The 21,719-nt window shown below is 48.9% G+C and overlaps 8 protein-coding genes across 8 annotated transcripts, besides 2 other annotated features; 5 read left to right on the top strand and 3 right to left on the bottom strand.

Annotated features, from left to right (window-relative positions):
- Positions 1-137: 137 nt before the first annotated feature.
- On the bottom strand, positions 138-1,803 carry BDQ94DRAFT_171161 (monooxygenase; the record flags this gene model as incomplete). The annotated part of the gene is made up of 4 exons (XM_026771673.1): positions 138-441; positions 516-859; positions 914-1,527; positions 1,593-1,803. The coding sequence occupies 4 exons, from the start codon at positions 1,801-1,803 to the stop codon at positions 138-140; spliced, it is 1,473 nt and encodes a 490-aa protein (XP_026625419.1).
- An 861-nt stretch (positions 1,804-2,664) lies between these two features.
- On the top strand, positions 2,665-3,959 carry BDQ94DRAFT_171160 (SDR family oxidoreductase; the record flags this gene model as incomplete). The annotated part of the gene is made up of 3 exons (XM_026771672.1): positions 2,665-2,692; positions 2,757-3,011; positions 3,061-3,959. 3 exons carry the CDS (start codon positions 2,665-2,667, stop codon positions 3,957-3,959), a joined length of 1,182 nt encoding a protein of 393 aa, XP_026625418.1.
- A 1,844-nt stretch (positions 3,960-5,803) lies between these two features.
- Positions 5,804-7,536, top strand: BDQ94DRAFT_160014 (cytochrome P450; the record flags this gene model as incomplete). The annotated part of the gene is made up of 4 exons (XM_026769153.1): positions 5,804-6,005; positions 6,091-6,449; positions 6,505-7,110; positions 7,204-7,536. The coding sequence occupies 4 exons, from the start codon at positions 5,804-5,806 to the stop codon at positions 7,534-7,536; spliced, it is 1,500 nt and encodes a 499-aa protein (XP_026625417.1).
- A 1,483-nt stretch (positions 7,537-9,019) lies between these two features.
- BDQ94DRAFT_179346 (fungal specific transcription factor domain-containing protein) lies at positions 9,020-11,026 on the top strand (the record flags this gene model as incomplete). Its single annotated transcript, XM_026773350.1, has 5 exons — positions 9,020-9,068; positions 9,125-9,839; positions 9,912-10,061; positions 10,109-10,578; positions 10,641-11,026. 5 exons carry the CDS (start codon positions 9,020-9,022, stop codon positions 11,024-11,026), a joined length of 1,770 nt encoding a protein of 589 aa, XP_026625416.1.
- Positions 11,027-11,299: 273 nt separating this feature from the next.
- BDQ94DRAFT_160012 (uncharacterized protein) lies at positions 11,300-13,194 on the bottom strand (the record flags this gene model as incomplete). Its single annotated transcript, XM_026769152.1, has 4 exons — positions 11,300-12,252; positions 12,309-12,355; positions 12,423-12,776; positions 12,890-13,194. The coding sequence occupies 4 exons, from the start codon at positions 13,192-13,194 to the stop codon at positions 11,300-11,302; spliced, it is 1,659 nt and encodes a 552-aa protein (XP_026625415.1).
- A 555-nt stretch (positions 13,195-13,749) lies between these two features.
- Positions 13,750-15,531, top strand: BDQ94DRAFT_179344 (carotenoid oxygenase family protein; the record flags this gene model as incomplete). The annotated part of the gene is made up of 5 exons (XM_026773349.1): positions 13,750-13,941; positions 14,004-14,127; positions 14,188-14,549; positions 14,620-14,757; positions 14,811-15,531. 5 exons carry the CDS (start codon positions 13,750-13,752, stop codon positions 15,471-15,473), a joined length of 1,479 nt encoding a protein of 492 aa, XP_026625414.1. The 3' UTR covers positions 15,474-15,531.
- A 196-nt stretch (positions 15,532-15,727) lies between these two features.
- Positions 15,728-15,910: a sequence feature (Protein overlapping with rRNA (BDQ94DRAFT_160010, RDH32391.1) was converted to a misc_feature.).
- A 282-nt stretch (positions 15,911-16,192) lies between these two features.
- Positions 16,193-16,210: a sequence feature (Protein overlapping with rRNA (BDQ94DRAFT_160010, RDH32391.1) was converted to a misc_feature.).
- Positions 16,211-16,689: 479 nt separating this feature from the next.
- Positions 16,690-18,508, bottom strand: BDQ94DRAFT_171156 (cytochrome P450; the record flags this gene model as incomplete). The annotated part of the gene is made up of 6 exons (XM_026771671.1): positions 16,690-16,863; positions 16,913-16,923; positions 16,991-17,138; positions 17,192-17,527; positions 17,587-18,127; positions 18,198-18,508. The coding sequence occupies 6 exons, from the start codon at positions 18,506-18,508 to the stop codon at positions 16,690-16,692; spliced, it is 1,521 nt and encodes a 506-aa protein (XP_026625412.1).
- A 739-nt stretch (positions 18,509-19,247) lies between these two features.
- Positions 19,248-21,704, top strand: BDQ94DRAFT_171155 (terpenoid cyclases/protein prenyltransferase alpha-alpha toroid; the record flags this gene model as incomplete). The annotated part of the gene is made up of 5 exons (XM_026771670.1): positions 19,248-19,469; positions 19,537-20,003; positions 20,068-21,313; positions 21,364-21,560; positions 21,614-21,704. 5 exons carry the CDS (start codon positions 19,248-19,250, stop codon positions 21,702-21,704), a joined length of 2,223 nt encoding a protein of 740 aa, XP_026625411.1.
- Positions 21,705-21,719: the final 15 nt, after the last annotated feature.

Raw genomic sequence — 21,719 nt, 5'->3', positions numbered from 1 at the left:
CTATTCGTTAACTAGTTAACTAGCCAAGTGAGCGGCAACTAAACCCCCGAGTCATAGCTTCAGGATCAGGTACTGCTAGTACATAGCCCACCAACCCTAAGTTACACCCACCAGCACCCAACCTATTTACCGCTTCATCAAACAACACCCCAGTAACCGTTTTTCTTTACATCCTGGCTATGTACGCCCGCTCTCTCCTTCGCCATCTCTTCCTCAATGGTCCAAGGTGTCCATACGTATCCTGGTGGCAGGTTGGTATTATGGAATTCTGCACCACTTTCGAGGCACGAGCGGGCTCGATAGAATTCTGTGGTCGCATATTGCTCAGGATTGTGAGTCCAGATCCACTTGCCCTGACGCAGCACGTCGTTTGACATTTTGTTGTTGATCTCGCTCCGGTTATTCATTCCAGTCTGCTGCACGACGGATGCGCGTTGGTATCTGCGTGGCAATACATTAGCAATGCGTCCGACTGGTCAAAAAGCGCAGGCAACCGGCGCCGGTCAGGCTCTCACCTAAGAAGCTGGTGTACTTGGGTTGCAGTTCCAACATCACCTGCCCCCAGCCGTAGGCATTCTGCAATTGAAAGCGCATCTTCAATGGCCATCGTCGCTCCATTCCCGGATGTAGGAAGAAAGCTATGTGCACTGTCTCCGATCTGCACAATTCTCCCGCAAGGCGAAGTCCATTTCGGCTGCGGGTTGCGCATCACCAATGGCCAGCGCACTATGCTGTTATCCGGCGCATTGCGGATAATGTCAGCGATTACCGGTTGGCAATCAATGAACTCAGGATGCTCTGACAGAACATAGTCGCTTGACACGGTTGCGGACCATGACTCGGTTGCGGTTCCATCATCCTGGTAGAATAGATTAACATTTGACGATTATCAAATGGAGCGTCCGTGGCCAACCTTGACTGATAATCCCAAGGAGACATAGTCTTTGGCCATCGTAAGCGCATAATGAAGTTGACCAGCGGGCCCCAGTCGGATTTCTGGTCTCCCCATCTGCTGATAAAGCTGCTGGAATGCCGGGGCGTTTGCTAGCCGCGAAACGGGGCACTTGAGGCGATATATAATAAATCCGGTGCTGATAGCCCTGACTTCCTCACCGAGGACAATCTTGTGCGACTTGGTTCCAATCCCGTCGGCAGCTATCACAACGTCCCCGCTAAAGCGCTGACCATTAGTAGTTATAGCTGTTGCTCTCTTGCTGGGACCATCCTCCTCGTAGTCAACGATTGGAGTATTGAAGTGTATTGGGATGCCAAGCCTCTTGCATTGGCCTGCTAACATCTCGGCCAACTGGGAGCGAACGATGAGGGGCTTGATGCGAAGAGGATAGCATACATGTTGCGCGACACCGTTTGAGTTATACTCATATTCTGACGGAGGAGCAACAGGTCTTCCATCCTCCCCGCAAAAGAGCCACACGGGATCGTCAGAAATACGATCCCACTCCTCAAACATCGACGGGTACTTCTGCAGCGAGACCCAGGCAGACGGACCAATTCCGACAACGTCGCCTAACAAGGGTGAGCCGGGCCATTACAGAGCAGGAATAAATTCTCTTCATGGGGACCACGCTTACCTGCCTCAGAGATGTTTGCTCCCCTTTCAACAACCTGCACATCATGTCCCTTTCTCCAGCATTCGAGAGCAGCGAACAAGCCCGATATCCCGCCACCGACAATTACAACCTTGACGGATGTTGGAGGGTACCGGAGAACGCCATCTTTGATAACATTGCTTGTGAAGGTCGACCCACCGCCATTAACTTCATCGCTGTTGGTACGTGTCATTTTGCTCTCGCTTCCAATTTTTGCTCTGTTGTTCCTGACGCATATCCTTGACTGTCGGGGGGACTTGGAGGCTCTTATAGTTCGAAAAGAGGGATAAAGATGATTTTGGTGAGTAAGATCATCGGTCTGCCGTCTTTTTGCGGCATAGGACCGGGGCCAGACGGCTGTCCTGTCTTCTACACAAACCTGAAGGTGCAGGGTTTCCTAGTCTCATATTGACGTGGGTGTACTTTCATTAGGTGCAGCAGCTGTATACCCCCGAGATTCCGCTGAACTCCACACAATGGCTTGTATAAGGTTGTTTGGAGAATTATGCACTGCTACCAGCGTCGTACTCATCGAACTGTACCTGTCTGCTAGCGGTTTGTGCTGCCTGATAGCTACCTGGTGAGTACCATCCACTTACCGGAGCTCCACACCGTAAGTCCCGCTATTTAGCCTTGCATGTCTTCATTCGGCTCGGAACCTTGCGTAGGTTCCGCTTATTCAGCACAGTGGGTTAACTAACTAACTTACGAGTTGCTGATCTGCAGTTGAATGACGGTATCTCTGTGATTGACTCAGAAAACACGTACCTTTGAGTCGGCCAGGAACATCACATTACGTTGCCCGGTGAATCGATTGGTTCGGCAAGTCAATCTGAGCAACCGTGTATAGTCTTCTTGGTGATTAGCCTGCAATTGGAGTGTCACATGGCTGCGATGGAGGTAAAATGAGCGACTCCAGGCGAGTGTACATGTTATTATGCAGTGCAACAAGCCGTGATATATAACGACGCGTTTGTGCCTGTGGCAAGCAAGCCATCCTGCATATTCAATATCCGGTCTTGTCCTTGCTTCCATCCGAGGTTCTATCCGAATCATGTCTGAAAACCACGCGATAGTGTTTGGTGAGTACCTGACCCTAGTAACTATTCTTAACTACCACCGAAATTCACTAATATACGGGTCTAGGCGCCAGTGGAGTCAATGGTTGGGCTGTGGTGAACGCTCTATTGCAAGGATATCCATCCGAGGATGCCTTTGCATCTGTCACAGCATTGACAAACAGACAACTTAGCTTGCAAGACACACTATGGCCGAAATCACCCAAGCTAGATCTCGTCAGCGGAATCGATCTGCTCGTTGACGCAAAACCAGAGACCTTAGAGGATGAATTGAAAAGGAAGGTGGCAAACGCCGACAAAATAACCCATGTCTACTTTTTTGGTGCGTACTCCCTTATCAGTAACCACCTTGCGAGCGCTAATCAATTTAGCGTATATTATGGATGCCGATCCGAAGGCGGAGGTACATAAAAATACAGAGCTAGTGAAACGAAGCGTACTTGCCATCCAGAATGTTTCGTCCCACCTCAAGTTCGTTGTTCTTGGGACTGGGGCCAAATCATATGGATCTCACCTTCTGGAGCAGTTCCCATTCCGCGATCAGGTTCCGCTCAAAGAGTCGCTACCGCGAATGCCCGAACCATTCGCATCGCAGATATTTTATTATCATCAAGTCGACCAGCTGTCTTGGATTTCTCAGGGAAAAAGTTGGTCCTTCTGCGAGCTGATGCCTGACCTGGTTGTCGGCTTCGTACCTAACAACAATTATTATTGCATGGCCCAGATACTTGCTACATATTTGGCTCTTTACGCTAAGATAAACGGCAAGGGTAGTGAAGTGGTCTTTCCAGGGACACAACGGTCATGGGAATGTTTGTCACAGGACAGCAGCCAGGATGTCATAGCAAAGACGGCCATATATGCATCCCTCCACCCACAAGAAACTTCAGGACAACGGTACAATGTGACAGACAGCGCTAGACCGGCGTCTTGGAGCGAGAAGTGGCCAGTCATTTGCGAGTACTTCGGGTTAAGGGGCACAGGCCCTCGTGATGGTGTTGCCGGGCCTGTGCCGAACGAGTACCTAGTTGAGCACTACAATGAGTGGAGGGAACTGGAAAAAGAAGAGGGCCTTAAGACGGGAAGAGTTGGCAACAACAAGAGCTACGGCGACTTTGCGCGTGTTATGATGACCTTATGCAATTTAGATCGACAGCTAGATATGAGCAAAACTCATGCGATGATGGGCAGTGCTAAGGTCGAGACGGACAGCAGAGGAGCTTGGTGGACGGCATTCGATCGCTTCCGTCGCGCAAAGATTATTCCATGAGTAACGCGCGGATGTAACTACGTTTGTTTAGTATTTGGTTACCACGTTGGAATCTTTGTTCTGAAATTGCAATTATGTCCGTGATATCATGGAGATTGACGAGATAACTGAATTGTAGGATATCTGGCATTTTCGAGGTTGGGCAGTAAGGAGAGACAAGTTTGTTCCCTATTTAGACAGAAGACAACACCGCCAAGGGCAGTCGATGACCTCACACCGTTAAGGATGATGCGATAAGAGAATTCTCCGCCCCTGCAAGGAAAGCTCACCCGAGGAACTTCCGCCCTGAGGCCGTCGAGGTTTGATAATCAGATGCCTATGCGTGGGTATGCAGTCCCTCTACATACCCGCGAGCCGCGCCTCTTCCGGGGGCGTACGGTTTCGGCGGGGAACATTATACCCGTGAGGACTGCCAATCTTGTATTGGATAGGAAAATTTCGAGGGGTTCGCCTTTCGACCCCACAGAAATGGTTATGGAAGGACTGAGTTTGGTTCTCTAAAAACATCTCGAGAGAAAGTGACTGGTTTGCTATACGGATGTATTTATGCCTTTGAGCATCGTCTAAAGATCGATCTACTGCTTCATCCTCGGTGGCCTGCCAATTGTATTCCCCATAATCGCATTCCAATATGTTTCTACCTATTTGGCGAGGTACAAGTCGTGGTGGCAACAAAGGAAGTCACAGTGTTCCACTGCTCAAATGTCCAACGAACAATTGCTGGCTGGCACTCTTCCAAGCGATGACCCGCAGCTCGTTCTGAACGACTTAGCCCCGGTGACTTCAGATAATTTCGTAGATATTGATAACGACTCAATCAGCCGATGCTCGGGGTTGTAAGTCCCCAATGAAGCAAGAAGTGTTAAGCCAATCCCACTTGCCAGGAGCGACCTCGAATCGTGGCCATGTCTTTGTGTACCAGGTTTTGCCACCCTCGCTCGCCGAGGCGCAGTCACCATCAAAGATCGCCTTTATACTTGATTGACTTGCCCCGACCAAAGCCTTCATTCGTGATAGATATAGGTGTACCATCGCTTGCTTGGATGCAGTATTTGGCGGAGACATGCACGACTCCATCGGGTCGCACAGCTTCCCAGTCTCCGCCACCAGACAAAACCTTTCCTGTCAGACGCGGTCCATCAATGGACCCTCCAGTAATTGCAATAAATCTTCTGTCGCCGTTGAATATTGCTCCAAAGTCGATTGCTGGGGCAAGCTCGACATTTATTTGTAAAGGCGTACTTTTGAGTTGGAGTAGTCATAGTGAGAATTTTCAGATAATTCAAAAAGATAGGTGTTATTGCCTCTATCCTCCAGCGCGTCGTTGTACTTAGGGTAGGGATTGGGATCGAAGGCATTGGCTTTCCCCTGCGTACCCCCGCTTGTGTCCGCGTCGCGGATATTAATGTCCGGCGAGCCAACAAGTCCTTATGAAGCCTTCTGGGTTATGTCCAGTGTATGCACTGACATGCTCTCGTTACCGTTGTCCAATTGGAAGCTAACGGGGGTATAATACGGGATATACAACCTCTTTCAACTCATTGTATCCCCACCATCCGTGCGGTTTGATGACGAAAATTCCGAGGTCCGTATTTTTTCGCGTATCGGCCCCCTTATTAGTGGTCGTCACGGTGTCTGATACGCCTGGTTAGAGGTACGGACGGCCGCGGTCTGCGGCTGATGCTTCCCCGAACTCACGCATAGATTATGGAGCCCGTGTGAACAACAGGCGATGCTCTTAAGCCAAAGCTAGCCAGCTGCAGCTCGTCGATTTGTTAAAGTAGAAGATCGATGATCTGCTATAACTCTCAGGTATTTAGTTACACTGTTTTTCGACACACAAAATGTCACTTGCCGCAAGTATTGTTATTTTGGCGGTGTTTGTTCTATTGGCTCGCTATGTCGTACGCTTGATGTTGGATTCCGTTTCACATACCAGAGCAATTCCAGGGCCCCTTTGGTCACGATTGACGAACCTATGGTATTTGCGTCAAATGGTCAAAGGAGACTTTCACAATACCAATATCAAACTTCACCGTCAGAAGGGTAAGATGGATCTGCAGGAACCGCTGCCGACAAATCCACGGGCCATGTTACATTCGTTGGTAGATGTTGCTAAAGCTAGTATTAGGAACGATAGTCCGAATTGCTCCGAACTACTATAGTTTGAGTGATCCAGCATGCCTCAAGACTATCTATGGCCTCGGAACGAAATACGTAAAATCATCGTGGTATGATGCGTGGAATACAGAAGAAGATCTTACTTGGACCAACCTTTTCTCTGAAAGAGACCCGAAGAAACATGCCGCCAACCGCCGTAAAGTCGCAAGCATGTATTCCATGACAACGTTGACGAGCTATGAGCCTTTCGTCGATAGTTGTATTGGCCTCTTCCGAAGACAGCTTGATCAGGCGGGCAGCTCGGACTCCGCAGTCAATCTTGCGCACTGGGTCCAGTGCTACGCCTTCGATGTCATAGGATATATTACAGTCCGTAACTCTGTCTAGTCATGTCATGGGTCAACAACTGACTGTCTCTCTTTAGTTCGGAGAGCGATTCGGGTTCCTCGATAACATGCTAGACGTGAGCAATATTATCAAAAACCTCGATGCTGCTATTTCTGCAGCTTCGTATATCGGCTTGTTTATCACGCTCCGGTCTCTCATTATGAAGATACTTCGCATAATGGGGCTGCTAGGCACGGATGCTTTAGCAGACTTCGCTGAAAGAAATGTTAAGATGGGTGGGTCGAGAAAAGCTATCTATGGCGCCGAGACTATTGGTTCCCATTCACCTATGCTGAATAAACTCCTGGAAGCTAAGAAAGCTGCTCCCGGAAGATTCACAGAATGGGACATCATGGCCAATGTTATCTCCAACGTGGGAGCTGGGAGTGACACTACAGCTATCAGTCTCAGTGCTGTATTCTATTTCATCTACAGTAATCCCGAGACTCTCCAAAGGCTTCGCGATGAGCTAGAAGTTTCTGGAATTGATGATATCCCGAGGTTCAGCGATACGCAAAAACTTCCGTACTTCCAGGCGGTGATGAAGGAATGTCTTCGCTTGCACCCTGGCACGGGGTTTCCGATGTTTCGTGAAGTTCCTGAAGGGGGTGCTATGATATCCGGCCAGTTCTTTCCACCAAAGGTAACCTAAGTCTAAGGGCTGTTCGCCTTCCATTCCTATTTTAGTTTGATTAGTTTGATTGGAGTTAACAGTCTCTACGTATGTTTGACTCAGTCCAATGTCGGCGTGAACAGCTGGGTCATACATCGAGACAAACAGATCTACGGTGCTGACGCGGATGAATTTCGACCGGAGCGGTGGTTACATGCTAGCGAGGCCGAAAAGGCGCTCATGGAGCGAAGCTATATGCCCTTTGGTATGGGCTCACGGACCTGCATTGGAAAGAACATATCCTTGTTGGAAATGAACAAATTGATTCCCCTGGTGGTACGAGAGTATGATGTGGAAATTCTTGGTCACGGGCAAGGGCTTAAGACATGCAACCACTGGTTCGTAAAGCCAGTTGACTTCATGGTGCGTATTTCTAAGAGTAAAAATCCGGGATAGGGGAGGCAGAGTCAAAACGAGGTCAAGATACTAAACACCTAAACGAAGTATTGGTATTTATAGTAACGTTTTCAAACCGAAGGGAATTTGGAAAATTAACAAGTCGTTATTCTCGCTATTTGAAAGCTGGAAGTTCAAACAATTGTTGTGTACTTGGCATATTTCCTACCAAGCCAGTTCGGGGCAAAGCTGCCTCGCAAAGGTTCTGGCGGGTGATAATGTATCCCGTGTAGAAATCCGCTGGCTGTTCTTTAGCGGAGTAAGACGCAGATTCCGGTCGCCGATCCATCGATACAGAGAATGGCATTGGCCCCCTCTTTCCCCGCTTTGCCCGGATACCGCAGTTTCCGCCTCCCGATACACCCGACCATTCTTATGGCCTTCCTCCTCCGCTGTCTTAACTGCACAATAACCGGGTACCAGAATCCTGCAATCGGTCAGCCCGGGAGCCGAGTAAGGGGGTTAGGGATCCTCGATCCTCACCCAAAGATCTGAGACCTTGCGCCTTCAATATGTTCAAACCAGAGCCTCTGCGATGCTACACTAGGCGGACTGGAAATTACTAGTTCGGCCATATGGCATCATGCTTTCTGCAGAGTGGGCTTCCTGAGATACACTATGCAACTTTGAGTAGACGGATGTAGGAACTAAGGCCCACGAGTCTCCTCACCGTTTCGGTAATACCGTAATTATCCCTGAAAACTATGTACTCCGAGAGGACGCGGCCGTGGCTCGTCTTGACCGCGACTCTCCCTTCCGCATCTTCACTGTCTATCCACTCTGCATAAGCTCGTAGCAAGACTCATAGGCCCCTCGTGCGGGGAAGTGAAGCCGCCAGGCAGGTGGCTGATCTCACTCACACACTTCGATTCCACCCGTCAAAATTCCATCGAACCTTTGTCCATCTTGACTCAAGAGAACACCATCAGTTTGTACACTCCGATCATTTTGCGAACCCTCTGAGATGGAAGAAGATCGTCGTCCGAAGAAGCGAGCACGTGTCTCTGTGGCGTGTCGTCAGTGCCGGGACCGAAAGACTCGCGTAAGTCGGAGCAGCTTCCCCCAGAGAGAAGTATCATTGACAGCGCCTCTCAACAATAGTGCAATGGAAACCACCCCTCTTGCAAACGATGCGAGCAACTGGCCATACCCTGTGAATACGATCAGCCCACTGGCGGTGGCATAGCACGGAGGTAAACACTTTCATCAGGACCCTGCAGGTGACAATGCTTATCATGATGACAGATCTGACACGTCCGGGCTGCTGTCTAGGGTGAAAGAATTGGAGAGTCAACTAAAGTCTTTCGCAAGATCTCCCCATGCGTCTCGGCGAGTATCTACCAGTGCAGATGGGGCACTCGATGAAGATAGTATCAGCCTGGAAACTTACGACCGACGAAACTCTACTACACCGTACTCACCAACCAGTAATCCGGAAGGCGGCGCTGCTCATCATCCGGTCAATACGGATGGTGTTGATGGTATGGGAATAATCACACTTTCGGATAATGCCACGTTTTCATCGTATTTTGGTAGGCAGATGCTACATACAATTTGCGGGGATAAGGTTTGCTTACTTCTGTCATAGGTCCCTCATCCAATGTCGCACTCGTCTACGAACTCACTCGAGTGCTAAAGACTCTCAGTGGCGCACCAGTAAATTTGGTGAACCTTCGCGCGGAAGGTGTTGAAGCGAGCAACAATCAACAAAATAATCTAACATCCAGCTACTCTTTAATACCGCGTGATATTACAGTAGCAGATGCTCAGTACCTGCCCCCTGAGCCGGAAGCCACCTCCCTTCTTCATGAATATTTTGACACCATCGGCCTTTTCTTTCCTTGCATATATAGAGACACGTTCCTTGCAAAATATAGGGACTTCAGAAGGAATGACTCCAGCCATGCCAGTCGATCGTGGCGAGCTTTGCTCTTTGTTATGTTTGCTGTGATGTATCAGATGAGAAGCTTCGCCTCTCCTACAGATGCTGAAGACAAATTGTCTTGGGAATATCTTCAAAGGGCCCTTAACCTGGCAATGCCCGAGGCGGTAATTAATTCAGACTTAGAGACTGGTATGGCGCGTGCCTTCTTAACACTTCCACAAGAATCTGATAGCTTCAATTTAGTGCAACTGCTCTGTCTCCTGACTTGTTATCTTCAATGTTCGACAAATTCAGCTCAGACATGGTCCTTTCATGTGCTTTCTGTCAAGGCAGCCATGCAAATAGGCCTGCATTCCCTTGAGACAACCCAGAACTTGCCACTATTACAACGTGAATTATGCAAGAGAACGTGGTTCTGGTGTGTTGTGAATGATACGTAAGCAATGCCCCCAACCCCATGCCTTGCTTTCTCATATTGACTTGTTCGTAGTTTAGTCAGTGTTTATCTCGGCCGGCCTCCGGTTGTTCCAAAGTCTCTCATTAGCAAGAATCTTCCAGAAGATATGAGCGACATTTTCCCTACTTCTAATCAGAGCCGCACGGTTGCCATGACTAGTTTGGCATACTACAATGCGAAAATGTGAGTGCAGCTACTTTCAACCCAGAGATCCCACTAATCACGTGCAGTCGGTTGGCCATGATCATTTCTGATATATTGGCTCAACTCTACGGTGACAATATGGCTGCAAACAACAGCATGGGTGTTTTTGAAACTCTACGTTCAGCCTTTGACTTGTCTTGGAAATTGTCTGAATGGCGCAGTTCAGTCCCTGCTCAGATCCGTCCCGGCAGTGTTATAGCTGCCCCTGAAATCCCACGGGCTTTGCCGATGCAACGTTTCCAGACCGGCTTAAGCCTATATTTCCACGCCGCGCAGGCTCTTATATATCGCCCCGTACTCCTAAGGTTTCTCCAATACAAACCAGATGGCACCAACGCTACCGAGACCTTGTCCCTCCTGAAAGATTCAGGCTTCTCGACCATTAAAAACTGCATGTACACGTGCAGCGGAGGTGTTGCACTTGCAAAGACTATAGTGGACGAACAGTTTCTTCCAACGTCGCTATGGGGAGCTTGGTGGATGACGAATTTCCTTGGTATGTGGCCCAACTCGGTCCGCCTCGCGCGTCCCAGAGATCCATCTAACCAAGTTGCGCAGTCTTCAACGCATCTATGATGCACTTTGGTATGCTTCTTATAAGCACGCAATCGTCTTTCTCAGGTTTAATGGCAACAGAAGACATCGACCTTATCCTTTCCGATTTGAAGGACGCGAGTGAGGTGCATCGCCGTTTAAACAGGAATAATCTTATTATCTCGCGTTGTCGTGAATGCTTGCACAATTTTCTGGACCTCTACAAATCCTTCAGAGACACAACATCTCCCAAAGGGATAGGGGCATGGGAAGATTTGACCTTATCGCTTCAACAGCCCGAGTTTGAAAATACCCATGGTTCCCAAACGGCGACCAGTTCGATTTTGCCAAACCCTGGGCAGGATTTTGCGTGGTTTGATATGGAGGCTTTCGCTGGGCCAATGGCATAGCTACGGACCTGCATCTCTCAAGCTGAATGCGACACAGCGAGAGCTGCGGAGAGTGGAATTGAATAACATCACATTTTATGCAAGTAGTAACAGATCGCAAGTTGTACTCAGTCTGCAAGGTAATCTAGGATTTTTCTAGACCGAACAAGATAAGGCATAATGATTCTTGCACGAATGAATGATTGTCTTGGATGTTGCCCAATCAACTCTTACCCCACGACAGCGGATTTTCCCCTTTGATTTGGCCACCAGCTGCTCATATGAGTGCTGTGGTCAAAGCCGCGTATTCCTTATAGCTTCCGTAAGGGGTCTCGATGACGTCCAAATCCCTGACTTCCCCTGGGATAAGATGCCATTGGGATCTAGTGTCTTCTTAATAGTCCCCAGTGTGCGATGGAGGACGCCATTTCCCCAATCATAATGTCTCCGAACTTCGTCCATGAAGTGGATATGTGTGCGATATTCCGAAACGCTGGACCTCTCCACGCCGTCTTTTAGTAGCTCATCAAACAGACTTTTAGCCCTAGCCGCTTCAGCCGGGGTGTATACCACAAGCACAATGCCTATAATATACCGCCCATAAATATGGAAGTCTGAAAACAGATCAAAACCTGCCTTCTCAACCAACGGCCGTATCCTAGAAAACCACTCCTGTAGCTGCTTTCCATCTGGGGGGAAGAGCGGCGAAAAGGCAATATGGCCACCCTTGGCTCCCCTAATATTAACAAAATCCTTGGCGGTAAGACGTGGGTATCCGGTGTGTGGTATTTCACCCATGGGTAACTCTGCAGCATTCAAACGACCGCCAAGCTTGTGCTCGTGTCTCTCGGCGGTGGCCGCAGCCCCTGGGATAGCGGCAAAACGCTCCTGTACGATGGTCCAACAAGCGTCTATAAAGGCACCCGAAGCGCCATAGATAGCAAAATGGGCTTTCCAGTAGCCCCAGCCCTGTTCTTTTGCAAGCTTTGTCATGTCAGCATTTGTAGCACAGCCACCTTCTACCCCTGGGCCCACCGCTCTCTCTAACACAAGTGGGTCTTCCGAGGACAGGGCTTGCCGGTATGGGTTTGCGATCGAGGCGTGGTTTTGAACGATGCCTTCCCTCTCAAGAGCGGACATAATGCGTACCAGTGCGCCGATGTCTTCTTCATTTGGAACACTGACTACGCAGTCCATAAAGCACGCAGGAGCCGGTGTTAGATGGATCCCAATCTTGGTAACAACTCCTGTTCGTCTATCAGCACAGCTACTACCCAATAGATCTGCCCTGCCTTTTGCTTACCTAGGTTAGACTGGTAAAAGAGACCATCTACACTGGGCCCATAGCCACTATTGAAAGGTTAGATATTTCATCGTAGCAGTGGTCTTCTGTTTGGGAACCCGACGACTTGCTTACCCTTTATACAAGGCCCACATAGGACTTCCGGACAGGGCACCCATCCCAGTTCTGAGAACCTCTCCTGTGGCAAGAACAACTTCCATGCCACATTGTTGTTCCGCATGCTCGCCGTTCGGCGTGTAGCCAAATCCTCTGTCGAGCGTATTCCCAACTATCGAACCCCAACCTAGCGCGGGGCATGATGGCCAGAGCCGGTAGCCTCTATCTTGGATGTATTCATAGAGATCGAAGAACGAAACTCCAGGTTCGACAATAGCATAGGCGAATTCCTCGTTTACTTCGATGATTTTGTTCATCCGGTGCAAGTCAAGTATAACACTTCCAGGGACAATAGCGCCACTCCCTCCATAACTGGTAGTTGTTTGTCAGAAGGCATTACATCGCGTTTGATCGCTTGACGGAACAGAAAATCAAAATAGAAAGTGACCGAGAGAAAACAAACCAGGAAGAAAATGTTGACATACCCAAGGTTCCGTCCGCGGGAAACAATCCACAATGGGAGCTTATACTCGTTTGCAATCTGTAGAACCTGCTGAATCTCGTTGACGGATTTCGGTCTCACTGCGCCGCTGGGGGTATGATCGGTTGGGTTCCCCAGAGGCCAGAGATCGTCATAGAAATTCTGCCCCTGTGGTCCTTCGAGATTTCCATACAAGTGATTGCGCGAGATGTTGGGTTCGCCGACAATTTCGCTAAGCTTGTCTAGTACCTTATCAAAAGTCGACTCCTCTAGCAAAGGGGGCAAAATCCGTTTGGTGGGCTGCGCCATCTTGAAAATATTTCTCCGACTTTCGATACCTGAAGCAATGTCTTCTGGATAGATTTTGTAACACAGGCGACTCTATCTGATTGGAATGAAGAAAATATTAATATAAATTTTCTGAGGCCTTGGCTCGCTTTCTTGGTACAGCGCCGAAGACGCAGGACATACATACCCGTGCCGGGTGTGCGAATAACATACACCCCCGGCGTAGAGACCTGGTTTGGGGATCGGTTCATTCCGAGTGCAATTGGTTCCCGACATGAGCGGGAATGTCAACCGAAGAATCCCATTTGCAGGACAATATGGCCCGGGTGCAGCTGGAAGACCAACATAGTACACGTGTGTCGGCTTGCCACCGTGGAAATAGAAACGGCCGCCGCGCTCGGGGGTGGATGGGGATGGCCGGGTATAGTCTGTCCGGTCTGTGGCTCCTGAGCCAGCCAATCAATCCCCGCCGATATACACCACGCAGGACGGGAGGATGCGTATTTCTTACAGCACACCTCACCTCACAAAGTTCCGAAATCAATGATTTCCATCAAAAGTCTTCCGCAGTCCAAAATGACACCGTCGCAGATGATCCCACAACACTTCCCTTCGCTTCCCCAATTTTCACACTTCATGAAACCATCGCGTTTCGAGGGTGAGACAAACTACCTTGAAGTGATAGGCACAATCCCACCAGAAGTGCGTGGCACATTCTACCGGGTTATGCCGGACCCGCATCTTCCTTCGCGAGTCGAAGATGACCCAGTATAGACGGCCCAGTTCTGAGTCTCGGATTGAAAGTTTCTTGCTAATTTCTTTTATTCAAGTGGTTCAATGGCGATGGCAACGTCAGTGCATTTCGTTTTGAGTCTGGCAAAGTACATTTCAAGCAGCGCTATGTACGCACCGAAAAGTTCATCAAAGAATGCGAGGCAGGGAGAGCACTGCTAGGTAAATTCCCTTTCTTTTTCTTTTCTTTTCTTTCTTCTCTATTAATTTGGCGGCCATCAGGAAAATACAGAAACAAATTCACGGACGCAATCGAGTTCACAGTCCGCACCACTGCAAACACAAACATTGTCTTCTTCAACGGCAAGCTGTTGGCCTGCAAGGAAGATGCTCTACCCTATGAAATGGATCCAGTTACCCTTGAGACTATTGGCCTCTATGATTTCAACGGCCAGTTGCCCAGTCTAACATTTACAGCCCATCCAAAGCTGGACCCTGTCACCAAAGAATTAATTGGCTTTGGCTATGAGGCCAAGGGTGACGGAACGCCAGATATCTGCTATTTCTCTGTTGACCCCTCGGGAAACTTTACCGACCTTGTCTGGCTTGTTAGCCCGGTAGTGGCTATGATTCATGACTTCGCAGTGACAGAGAATTATGCAAGTCTTCACTATAGAAGATTAGAGTCGCGGTTGCTAATATGACATTGTATAGGTCTTGTTTCCTCTTATACCCCACACATGTGATCTCGAGCGAATGAAGGCTGGCGGCGAGCACTGGCAGTGGACACCAAACATTCCTCTCTATATCGGTGTCTTGCCTCGACGTGGAGCAAAGGGCTCTGACATTAAAGTAGGGTTTTGACAAAGGGAAAGCTATGAAGACATATTTCTGACTATTCGAAGTGGTTCCGTGCTCCCAATGCGTTCCCGGGCCACACCAGCAACGCGTTTGAGAAAAACGGGAAGATCTTCTTCGACCTTCCTGTTGGCAAGAAGAACGTCTTCTTCTGGTGGCCAGATTCGCAGGGCAATGCTCCCAGTCCCCAGGAGGTGGCTTGCCACCTTTCCCGCTTCATAATCGACCCCAGCTCCGATAATCTGGAGCTACAGCCCGCTGAAATTCTATCATCTGAAGATGTAGAGTTTCCGAGAATTGACGAGCGTTTCCTTTCTCGTGAACATAATCATGCCTTTTTCTGCCTCAACGACGATACTGCACCAACCATTTGGCCAACAGTGGTGGCGAAAATGGGCGGCGGCCACCCGGTTTATAACTCGATCGGAAGATTGAATTTGAGGACGAGACAATTCGATAAATATTTCCCCGGCAATAAACACTTGGTACAAGAGACCGTGTTCATCCCAAGGTCAAGTGGTGCCGCAGAGGGTGAAGGATACCTGCTATTTTTGGTAAATAACTACGAGACCATGTTATCGGAATTGCACCTGGTCGATACAGATGATTTTACCAGGCCGCTAGCCGTTATTTTACTCCCGCTGCGTTTACGACAAGGCCTTCATGGAAATTGGGTAGATGATGAAGATTTGAAACAAGCTCGATACTGACTTCACCAAGATTTTTTTCTTGCCTTATGGAAGTTCTTCAATCAAACTTTTATTGTCCCCTTACCTCCGAATATCTGTAATGATGTAACCCCCCGTGTACTGTCAATCCTGAAAGGGGTGCCAATAAGGGTCCGCAACCATGTACTCCGTACTCTGGACAGGATCCTTCCGGGCGTGATGCTTGTAAGAACTTTAATCATTGCGGGAAGAAACGAACCGAGGCTGGCATAAGCCATTAGCAGTCTATAAGACCACTAGACTATATTTTCTGAGCGAGAAACAACAAGCACATACGACCATAGGGTGTGGAGAACAGGGCTTCCCGTCCGCTCAGCCGTACTTAAGCCACACGCCGGGAGGTTAGTAGTTGGGTGGGTGACCACCAGCGAATCCCTTCTGTTGTATGTTTTTTGCTTTTTGAACAATTTAATGTTCACCTATGATGTGTGAGAAATGGCCGGTTTTGGGGAATCTTCTGTTGACCTGCGGAAGCAATGGCCAGGGTGTAGATTGTCCGGCAGGTCAAGGGTAGGCTTGAAACTTTTTTTAATGTAGGGGCTTTTGGTAGGCTCTTGCTTCCTCTTCGCTTTTCGAGAATCCAATCTTGATCGCCAATTTGGGAATTTATCCCAGCGTCACATGTTCGCAGATGTTGTTATGGCCAATTGCCACTGAAACCTACACATAGGAAGGGGATGTAATATCCATGAAGCACACACTATGATCACGCCATTCATATTATCTTCCTACAACCGTCTACGGAAATATCCAGGTAGGCTACAAGCCTAAATTCGTGTCTGTATGCGATTGCGTGGATTCTGCATCAAGACCAATACTCAATCATTTCTCGCACTTGAACCCTTTTCTCGTTCACCAGGTTGTGAATGGATTATATACCGAAAAAGGAAAGGCTCTGAACCAATTTGTTCTATCAAGCAAGACCCCCAAGAAGATTACCTTGCATGTTATCTCTTTCATACGACGTGCCTTTCACACTTCCACATTTGCTCTCTCAGTGTTATACTCCATGGCACCTGCCTCTCCGAATCGATATTTTCCCCGTATCCATTGCCATATCGCTGATCGATGCACCATATCTCGAGCAGAACCATCGGCCCATATGGCGGTCACGTCCAATACCTTTTCACTGCCAACATCTAAATCAAGTTCGCCTTAGGATTTTGGCCTCACTCGATGTGACATTTGCAATATCTCATCACCGTCGGGTACAGCGAAGCCGCACAGGTGATACCGGAAGGGCCGCAAACAGGGATATTTTCAAGTACGAGGCGGGTGCCTGGTGGAGTGGATCACCGCCCTCATCACAAAGAGTAATGTCAAACATGTTGATGATTCTCGTCACTGCTCCAAGTGCCTGAAGATGTACCAACTGTACAAGTTTAACGTTTGTCTTTGGCAATGCTTGAGGTCCAACTTACCCTTCTTCCGGCTTCACAGGTCGATTTTTGGTGACCCAGTTAGTATGTACTATCTTGGTCAATAGGGGGCGCACTCACGACATTTCCGACGCCCTGCTCCGAAGCCACAAAATGCAAGGTATTCTTTCATATGTTCTGCACGATCCGACAAGAAGCGACCCGGGTCCCAGCGCTGTGGATCAGGATATATGGCTGGGTCCTGGGACACCTCTTGAAGGTCGTAGGTCTGGATCATTGTCAGGGGCTATGGTAGGGGTTCACAAAGCAGCCAGGACTTACCGCATAGGCTCCAGACGGTATCACCTCGCCTGTGTCTCCGATAGGAATGTCTTTCGGGCTAATGTTTTTACGAATCGTGACCAACCCCAGAACCAGTCGAACAGTCTCCAGAAGACAGGCATGGAGGAGGGGAAATTCGTGTTCCCAGGTAGACACACCCAAGCCTTGCAGAACTTGATCTGCAGACTCACCATCCTTCCTATGTTTGGAGACTACTTGGTTCAGTTCTTGACGGACCCGAGCCATCCAATGTGTATTCGTAGCAAGCATGATCAGCATCCACGAAGTCACTGTTGGGGAGTTCGCCTGTGACGCAAACGAGATTGAAAGCAATGCCTTATGAACTCCAGTCAGCCTTTCTTGCGTGTAAGACAATTACGAGTCCCTTTGCTAACCTGCAGCATCGCCCTCATACTCCGTCCCTTCGTTATCAGATCCTGAAGTATGCCCACGTTCTCGGACTCTTGTTTGTGTGACAGCGGCTGCTGCTGCTGCTCCTTCTTCTGATTACCGATGATCTGCCACAGCATCACATACAGTCGCGCTACACCAATCACCGTGCGAAGATGTGATGGATTCAGAAGCCACGGAATAACTATATCGGTTGCTGAAAACGTTCCCTCCAGTAAGCCTAGCAGCTCACCTATTTTCCTGGACAGTTCGGGGGAGCGAGCCACCTTCTCGACTCCCAGCACTGCCATGGTGGACTGCGTATAGTACAAATTCATCTCAGGGAAAGGATCAATTAGTCCTTCGGCCTCAAAGTGATTCAGAGTTGCGGTGATGTACGTCCCTATAGTCTGAGGAACGAACTCGAGGCTCTGCGTGCGCAACAGCCGCGTGCGCAATGTGCTCCGAAGATACGCAGTATGCGTATCGCTGGAAGGATCATTGGAAGCTTCAACCAAGTTTACGAATGGGAGAAGCACAGCGACCCTGCAACGCGTAATCGAAGTGAGTAGCTCGTTTTGGGTCATTGTGTTTGGATGGAGGAGCAATGACCTACCCTTCATCCACATCGAGATCTTGGCTTTCAAAGAAGACCTTACGGCCCTGAGGACCGCATAGACCAACCATTCGATGACGGCCAAGGTAATAACTGTAGTTTCCGCTGGGAGAAGCTGCCTTGGAGATACGACAGAATCCATTTCGATCAGAGAAAAACTGAAGAGCGCCCAGCAGCGGGTATCCCGAGACTAACTTGGGGGCATTGGCGGGAAAGGGATGCTTCCAGAGGAGCCTTAAACATTGCACGAGTAACATGACAGCAATAAGATACAGACACTGGGTCAGCGCATAGCAAGCCGCGCCGAACATGATTGTGATGATACTATTCGAACCGGGCTGTGTTCTCCACATGTTCTAATCGCAATATATATATATCTCAAAGCGCCACCGATGTTTACGCTGAAGAAATGGGGTTCCCACAACCTAATTCCTCTCGAACGGCGGGATTCCCTTGGCTATTGAAGATATTGTGTCCAGGCTGCATTTATTATTGAAGCATAAGTATTCGTGATGGGCGGTGTGCTGGTGGACATGACAGGTCGACCGTTGCATGCAGCCATCACCGAGACGTAGAAATTCGTATGCACTGCGGCCCTAGGAGGGTGAGACGACAGCAAGCAAGTCGTAATAGCCCTAGATTCAAGTTTTTACTCAGACAAGCTCGTATTTGTCGGTTCTCGTGCATAGTCCCTCAGCAAATCTCATATCTTGAAGTCAGCCACATCCCGCCACTTTGCGAGATAGATACTTCTGCTGCCTTGTTATATTTGCAACGACACACATTGCATAATTTCTATTGCATTTAAACATGGTGATGACGTTGTCACATTGATCAGCTGAAAGGAGTAAGTAAATGGCATCCTGCCTGATCGCTCCGCCAAGGAAATATTCAGTAATTACAAATCTTCACGCATATTAGTGATCAGTGATAGATGTGACTGAGAGGATGGGCTCCACTGTGGGACAACCCTGACGATTTAAGAAGTTGATACCCAGCTTTCCAGATGGACGGTTCGATATCCACAAATTCAAATCAGTATCTCTAGCTATGGCAAGCAAATACGCATTGAAGACCAAAAACTGTCTGGGTGACAAATGTCACAGCAATTCTACGGGCCCATCCTATATCAAAAAGACTGACACAGAGGGCTGGCATCTGGTGGCGACCCAAGAACTGGGACGCTTGAAATGGGTTTATATGAACGACAAGGAGGAGCGCAAGGCTCATCCCCAAGATGATACCACCAAGTTCTTTCTGGATATTCCCATAGTATGTCTCACGCAGCTAGCTCTCTTGGGGTGGTCGGGACTGCTAATTTGAATATGATCCAATTCAGGGCAAGCCTAACTCAGGACCTGCAAAAACGGCCTCCGAGGCCATCCACAAGGGCACCCAATTCCACATCAAAACGCAGGTGCGTGACCTGGGATGCTGGGCCGCCGACCTGAGCTGTATCTTTTTTGTGACCCCAATGCTGGTCATGGCCTGGTATATTACTGGTGCTCAGATCGATGAAGCCTACGTGATTGAATTGATTCGCTTTATGTTCAACTGCCAAAACCCCGATAATGGTGGCTGGGCGACATACTTGGAGGAGGACCCTTCGCCGATGGGGACTACATTGGTCTATATTGCACTGCGACTCATGGGGGTCCCGGCTGACGATGAGCATCTCCGCAAAGCCCGGGAATTCTATCTCGGCCACGGGGGCGCACTCTACCTGCCAGCCTGGGCCAAGTTCTGGCTTGCTATGCTGGGACTGTATGACTGGGCGGGTACTGACCCTTACCCTGTTGAGATGTGGTGAGTTGGTTGTTTCCTAAACTCTTTGCGGGTCAAGGAATTGATGGTATTGACTGAATGTCAGGCTCCTGCCCGAATGGTTTCCACTTAGCCCATGGAATTGGTTTGTAATTCCACGCCAAGTTTACCTGCCAATGTGTTACCTCTCATCTCGAAGATTTACATTGTCAACCAATGATCTGTTAGATGAGATTCGGGCGGAGCTTTTTCCACAAGAATTCTCCTCCGTTAATTTCGCCGCATATGAAGGAGTAGTCCGCCCGTCCAAGCGGCATCAAGCAAAGAGTTGGATTCTGCACATTCTGAATTGGATCCTTACCAATGTGTGGGACCCGTGGCTCTGCCCCAGTTCATTGAAGAGAAAGGCAGAAGAACAAGCGTGGGACATCCTGCAAAACATGAACAACGCTAGTAACTCGACTGGAATCATTAGTATGGACGCTTGGCTGAACATGATTGCTGTCTACTGCGGTGAGGGGCCTAGCTCTCCCACTCTAAGGCGCATGCAGGAAGCAAGCCTAGAATATCTTTGGATGGGTTCGTCGGGAATGCAGTCCATGAGTATCCATGGGGGCCACGCGTGGGACACGTCCTTGGCGCTGCAGACGCTTGTGTATACAGGGCTTGCCGATGACCGTGATTTCCGAAATAACACCGTGCAAGCATATGAATACTTGATACAGCAGCAGCTCGTGGATGACTGGGATAATGCTAATATCTGTCATCGTCCTAGTCGTCTCGGAGCCTGGTCGTTTACGACCCGTTACCATGGCAGTCCGTGCTCTGATTGCACAGCCGAGTCACTGAAAGCCATCTTGATGGTCGAGAGTCAATTGGGTTTACGACAAATGAAGGAAGCTAACCTCCGTTTGGCAGTGGATAATCTTCTGATGATTCAGAATGCCAGCGGGGGCTATAGCAGCTTCGAGCCCATAGCCGCGGGCAACTGGCTGGAGTACTTCAATGGGACGGAGATGTTTGGACAAGTAATGACAGAACATGACTACGTTGAGTGCACGTCCTCCTGTATCACAGCACTGGCACTTTTTAGGGCTCGAAACGGCGAGTATCGTCGCAACGAGGTGGATCAAGCCATTGACAGGGGGGTAAAATTCGTCGAGACAAGTCAGCGAGATGACGGGAGCTGGATGGCTTCTTGGGGAATTACGTTTACATATGGTGCTTTCTTTGCTATGGAAGCCTTGCACTATGGGGGCCGAACATATGAGAACTCCTCTGTGGTCAGAGCAGGATGTCGGTTTTTGATTGACATGCGGGAGTCTGACGGAGGATGGGGAGAAACATTAGAGGTAAGTACATTACAACTGCTGCTGTCGCGGAGCTAACACATGCCGTTTAGTCTCGTATGATCGGCAAATATGTACACGCACCTAGATCACACACCGTCCAGACTGCATGGTCCTGCCTCGCGTTGATGTATGCGAGATATCCCGATCCGGAGCCTATAAAACAAGGAATTTGTCTTATTATCAGCCGACAGAAGCCGAATGGAAAATGGGAACAAGAGTATCCCGTCGGCAGTGGCATGCTCACATGGTAAGTTTGCTAGAATTGCCTGTTAATGTGAGTTTCATACTGACCAGCAGCAGTCATATCCAATATCATAACTACATATACTCTTTTCCAATCCGGGCTTTGGCAATGTATGAGAGGCTGTATGGAAAGGGGTACAATGTATAAGATATAGTACATGCA

The sequence above is a fragment of the Aspergillus welwitschiae genome, assembly GCF_003344945.1.
Source record: "Aspergillus welwitschiae strain CBS 139.54b unplaced genomic scaffold BDQ94scaffold_19, whole genome shotgun sequence".
Classification (NCBI taxonomy): domain Eukaryota; kingdom Fungi; phylum Ascomycota; class Eurotiomycetes; order Eurotiales; family Aspergillaceae; genus Aspergillus; species Aspergillus welwitschiae.
The sequence above is the reverse complement of the archived record's forward strand: the minus strand, read 5'-3'. Positions and strand labels throughout refer to the sequence as shown.